At 38.4% G+C, this 5885-nt stretch overlaps 1 protein-coding gene across 1 annotated transcript; it reads left to right on the forward strand.

Moving 5' to 3' along the window:
- Positions 1–281: 281 nt before the first annotated feature.
- Positions 282–5569, forward strand: LOC112527581 (E3 ubiquitin-protein ligase ORTHRUS 2-like). Its single transcript, XM_025138302.1, has 9 exons — positions 282–752; positions 1667–2199; positions 2508–2633; positions 3362–3461; positions 3555–3616; positions 3708–3810; positions 3968–4112; positions 4527–4744; positions 4868–5569. The coding sequence occupies exons 1-9, from the start codon at positions 282–284 to the stop codon at positions 5369–5371; spliced, it is 2262 nt and encodes a 753-aa protein (XP_024994070.1). The 3' UTR covers positions 5372–5569.
- Positions 5570–5885: the final 316 nt, after the last annotated feature.

Raw genomic sequence — 5885 nt, forward strand, 5'->3', positions numbered from 1 at the left:
CTATTATGAGATCATGAAGCATTTACCATATTTGGAATCAGAAATAAGAAGAGGGAAAATTCAAATGCAAATCCAATTTCAATTATCTTCGATTTCTTGATGTCCAAATTTCAAATTCAACACCTACCAGTTGCAGATGATGATTATTATATAATATATATATATAAACCACCATCATCGTCATCATCATCATCAGCATAATCAAGTATAATACCTACTACTATTACTGATTTCACTCGATCTCTCTCAGACCCTTATCCTTCACCCTTACTGCATCTTCCATGGCTCATGATAGTGACCTTCCCTGCGACGGAGATGATCGGTGCATGATCTGCAAAATCACGCCGCCGGTGGAAGAGACGTTAACCTGCAAGACATGTGTCACTCCTTGGCATCTTGACTGTCTATCTGTTCGACCCCAAACCCTAGCCGATGCTGCCCAATGGGAGTGTCCCGACTGTTCTAATCTCATTTCATCTCATCCGCCTCCATCCGCCGTTACATCGGGATCTGAGCCATCTGCTACGCTGATTGCCGCTATTCGGGTCATTGAGTCGGATGCCTCACTCTCTGACCAAGAGAAGGCTAAGAGACGACAGCAGTTGTTGAGTGGAGGAGGATCTGATGATGGTGATAAAGGAATTGATGCCAAAAATGAGATCGGCGTCGGCGGCGATAGCGATGTTCTGAAGCTTCTCAGCGGCAGCTTCAACTGCTCCTTTTGCATGCAGCTACCGGAGAGACCCGTCACGGTATCGTTTCTCAGAGCAACATCTTGACTTTTGAATTACATACATTTCTTTATATCTAGCAGGATATAGTCTGGGATTTGTGTTGGCCTTACTCTAAACCCTAAATCCTTCTCCGATGATCTTTAACCAATGAACAAATAAACTCCAACTACTAAAATATGTTGCAAGTCTTGCATCCCCTATTAAAAACACCGGCATTACCATCATGGTGATTTATGTCCATATGTAGTACAATTAATGTTTCAACAAGTACTTGTTCCATATACGCACAAAAAGCCTTCATGAAATATTCAGTTGTCACTGATCATTGCTTTTTTGCTGAAAATGGGTAAAAATGGAATATTTCAGCTTCTGGTAGAATGGTGGTCCATGTGTTGGTAAATATCACTGAATTGCCCGGATGAAAGCATTCATGATCGGATTTGGGTACTTTTTTGTAGTGTTTGGTTGGAATCTTTTGGTTGCTTCCTGTTTTTGTGCTTATAGTCGAGGTCGTAACAAAGTTTGTTGCTATATTAGTTCTTGTTGGAAGCAAAGGAAGCATTGATATCTTCACTTGCCCTCACTAATTTCCCTTAGGTTGGTGTCTCTTCATTTATTAATACAAGTATCTAGTCACATCGCTCTCTTGCTGAGCTACACTTTCACGTAGTTCATGTGGTTCCAAGTGACTTGATTGATCTTCATAGCTGAATATGAATGGAGATCAAAGTGAGTTCGGAGTTGGTCCTCTGGTTTTTTTCCCCGAGGTTGCTGGTTCATTTATAAAAGGAGACACACGATAACTGCTGACCCATGTGTTGCTCCTTATTTGTGCTGATCAGTGTTGACCTTAGTAATTGTAAAAGAAGTTCCTGTGCTTGCATTATGGAATCTATCTAGCTCTACTTAAAGACTATATGTTTATGTTACAGACACCCTGTGGTCACAACTTTTGCCTGAAGTGCTTTGAGAAATGGGTTGGCCAAGGGAAACGTACTTGTGCCATCTGTCGAACTACAATTCCTCCTAAAATGGCAAGTCAGCCTCGAATCAACTCATCCCTTGTTATTGCAATTAGAATGGCGAAGATGACCAGGTCACATGCTGCTACAGGACCACCTAAAGCCTACAATTCTGTTCTAAACCAAAACAGACCAGACAAAGCATATACCAGTGAGCGCGCAAAGAAGTCTGGGAAGGCTAATGCATGCAGTGGAAAAATATTTGTCACAGTTCCACCTGATCATTTTGGACCCATTCTTGCAGAGAATGATCCAGAGAGAGGAACGGGAGTTCTTGTTGGGGAAACTTGGGAAGATCGTATGGAATGTAGACAGTGGGGGGTTCATCTTCCTCATGTTGCTGGGATATCTGGGCAGTCTGATTATGGTGCACAATCTGTGGCACTATCTGGAGGATATGAAGATGATGAAGATCATGGAGAGTGGTTCCTCTACACGGGAAGGTATGTGATGTTTCACATTTATAATGAGGTTTTGATGCCAGATGTGCTCTTTGTTAAAGAACTTTATTGTCATCTTACAAGTTCCATGTCAAGTTTGAAGTGACATTACTTACAGAATTGTTTAGTTCATCAACTGCTTATCTCTCACCATTCTTCAGTTTGCGGCAGATGGTAGTACTGTAAAACAGATGTACTTTTTAATTGAAGTAGAAGTTTCAATTTTTGTTGCATAACTCTATTTACCAGGACAAGTAGGTTTATTTGTGAATATTTTCTTCTCCATGCCTTTCTTTCTTTGTTATTGACAGTGGTGGAAGAGACTTGAGTGGAAATAAAAGGACCAACAAGACGCAGTCATTTGATCAGAAGTTTGAGAAGTATAATGAAGCTTTACGGGTTAGTTGCAGAAAAGGCTACCCAGTACGTGTTGTGAGGTATGGTCTTGTGACATTTTTTATAAGTAGACCTAATCATGAATCTATGTATCAAAGTCATAGTTTGCTAGATGTCAAAATTCACAACCGTCTATACTACCCATCACCTGGTATGTAATACTCGATTGATCTTAGACAGTTCCATCCTCATTCGGGAAGAACAAATATAAACAGGAACTACTTATATGGTCTTCAAATGTCTATAGTTTTTATATGGTTGATCTTTGTTTCTTCGAAGAGACAAGAACGCATTTGCAAAAGTTACTACCTTTTTGATATGTTGGTGTAGAGGGTGATTTAGATATCTAGACTGCCTTACTTTACTAATTAATAAATTGGACTGGTTTGATTATCAGTTCAATATTTTATTGGTGCATTTTAAAACAATGCAGGGTAGTGCCATAGTGGTGCTGCCTTCTCTTGAATGGTTCTGATATTATTTTTCAATGGTTGAAGGTTGTAAAATTTTAACATGCGTGTTAATCAGCAGTGATATTTCACAATATGTTCCTTTTTCTGTTACTCCATTAGCTAGAAGAAGACTAGAGATGTTTCATTTTTTTAGTTAGAGATATTAGTTTACATCCTAATATACGATATAATCTAAAAGAAAGCCATTTGTTAGTCCAAATGAAACCTATGACTTGTTTATGTTGTTAGTCTTATTTGTTTCACTTTTTGGTACATGGATGAATTTTTAATGAATAATCCTTGATTTATATGGACAGGTCACACAAGGAAAAACGATCTGCTTATGCACCGGAGAAAGGAGTACGGTATGATGGGATTTACAGGATTGAAAAATGCTGGAGGAAGCCTGGAATTCAAGTAGGTTATCACTCTTTTGGTTGATGTTAATATTAACAGCAGTCATGATATAATCCTTCTCAAACTTGTTAGCTGACGATTGTGCTTTTATAGGGATACAAAGTATGCCGGTATCTATTTGTTCGTTGTGATAATGATCCTGCTCCATGGACAAGGTTTGTCATTGCTATCATGATTGTTGCACTTTGCATCATTTATTAGTTCAGATAAATTTTGAGTTATTTACATCTACATGCAATTCTACAGTGATGAAAATGGGGATCGTCCAAGGCCTTTTCCTTCCATTAAGGAGCTGAAAAATGCAACAGATATAACAGAGAGAAAGGGTACTCCATCTTGGGATTACGATGTGAGATCATGCAACTTCTTACTGTAGGATTACTTGTGCTTTCACTGTATGTTTATGATGTGGATGTAGTTGGTTGTTGTTCTATCTTAAATGTTTTCTTTTGATTATTATGGAAATGCCATCAGTTGATTATCACATTGTAAGTTCTTTTGTGCAGGATGAGAAAGCTTGTTGGTTGTGGAAAGTACCTGCACCAGGAAGCAGAAAACATGCAGATAATGGAGATGTTGAGGATGGGAATCGCACAAAGAAAGTCCGTCGTAAAACACAAATGATGTCTGTGAGTGAACGATTACTGAAAGGTTTGTACTTTGTTAATAATACATGGAATTCTTCACGTTTACTTGTATCGTTGTACCAACAAATGATACACTCCCTCCGTCCCAAAATAAATGTCCACAATAAAAAAAAATCCACACGGTTTAAGAAAATTTATAATTATTATACTTTCTAATTAACCGAAAGACAATTATCTTCTCAGTGATAGAGACAAACATTCTCTCTCATCAACTTTTGAATTCGTACATCATAATCAAGGGTAGAACTGGAAATTTAATATCTATTTTTGAAAGCGGACATGCATTTTGGGACAAACTAAAATAGAAATATGGACGTTTGTTTTGGGGTGGATGGAGTATTCTGCTAGGAATCCGGTTGCCTAAACCTTTTGTGCTTCTGTTTCTAAATATGGCAAGCATGACGTATTTGTACTGCAGAGTTCTGCTGCCTCATCTGCCATAAAGTGATGACTCTCCCGCTTACTACTCCCTGTGCACACAATTTTTGCAAGTCCTGTTTGCAAGATACCTTTGCTGGACAAACTTTTATGAAGGAGAGGACATGTGAAGGTAGACGGGCATTAAGGGCAAAGAAGAACATCATGAAATGCCCTTCTTGCTCGAATGACATTTCTGAATACCTGCAAAATCCCCAGGTATATCGAGTATCTATACATATACCTATACTAGAAGTAAATGGGATAATGTAATGTATTTCTCTATCTTGAGGATAATCTTAGGCATGATATGGCTGCAAAATGATTTCATTCTTTTGACAGGTGAATAGGGAATTGATGAGTGTGATTGAATCACTTCAAAGGCAGACCAAAGAAATGGAGGAAAGTGCAGTGCTGGGAGATGAAATATTGGACACAGATGAGAAAACCGATGATGTTAAAGATGAGAAACCCGAGGCTGAGGTAAAAGACTTGAAGCCAGAGACGTCTGAGGCTGTTGTTTTCCAGGATGAGATGAATGTCGTATGTGATTCATCTAACGATGAGGCCAAGGGAAGCGATAAAAGAGAAGCCATTGCAAAAACTTCAGCTGTTAAAAGTAACAAGAAAAAGAAAGCAGGTGCTAGCAATAACAAGACAGCAGAGGAGAGTGGTACGACGAGTCTTAAGCCAGAAATTACGAGGATGAGTGAAGTTACAAAGAGGAAAATAGAGGATGACGGGAAATGCTCGTCGCCTATAAGTGCAGGAGTTGAGACGAGAAGCAAAAAAGCCAAGCAGGATGATGATGATGATGATGAGTCTAGTTTCACAACGGCAGTCTGATTTTATATCATATTCTCATTTGGGTTTTTAGGAGCTAGTATCTGTTTGGGGCTAGTTGCAACATATGTATCAAGTAATTCTCACATATTAAATGTATTCATGGGATTTGAATGCTTAAGACTGCGGATGAAATGTATATAGACCTGTTATCTATCCTTGACAAGAATAACAATATAGTAGAGTGGTTGTATGACATTCAACTAGGGTTCTTCAATGTTTGAAGTTGGGTTCAAATTTAGGTGCTGCAAAACTCTTGTAGGTTCACCTGCAATGACTTTTAAGTCATTTATGATCATCTAGAAGATTAGTCAGCTGATCTGAAAACCAGGTAAAAGTAAGATTTGTCAAACACCTTACAGTTAAGTAAGGTACAACCCAACTAGGAAAAGACTAGGAAAAATCGGATTCGAACCCATGTATCAAACTATTTACATGGATGGTCCCTATCTGTATACCAGTTTACAAACCCTGTAAAAGAAAAAGATTCAAAACAATATTACCAAAAACAAATATG

This window comes from Cynara cardunculus, assembly GCF_001531365.2.
Source record: "Cynara cardunculus var. scolymus isolate 2C chromosome LG 15, CcrdV1, whole genome shotgun sequence".
In the NCBI taxonomy this organism is placed as follows: domain Eukaryota; kingdom Viridiplantae; phylum Streptophyta; class Magnoliopsida; order Asterales; family Asteraceae; genus Cynara; species Cynara cardunculus.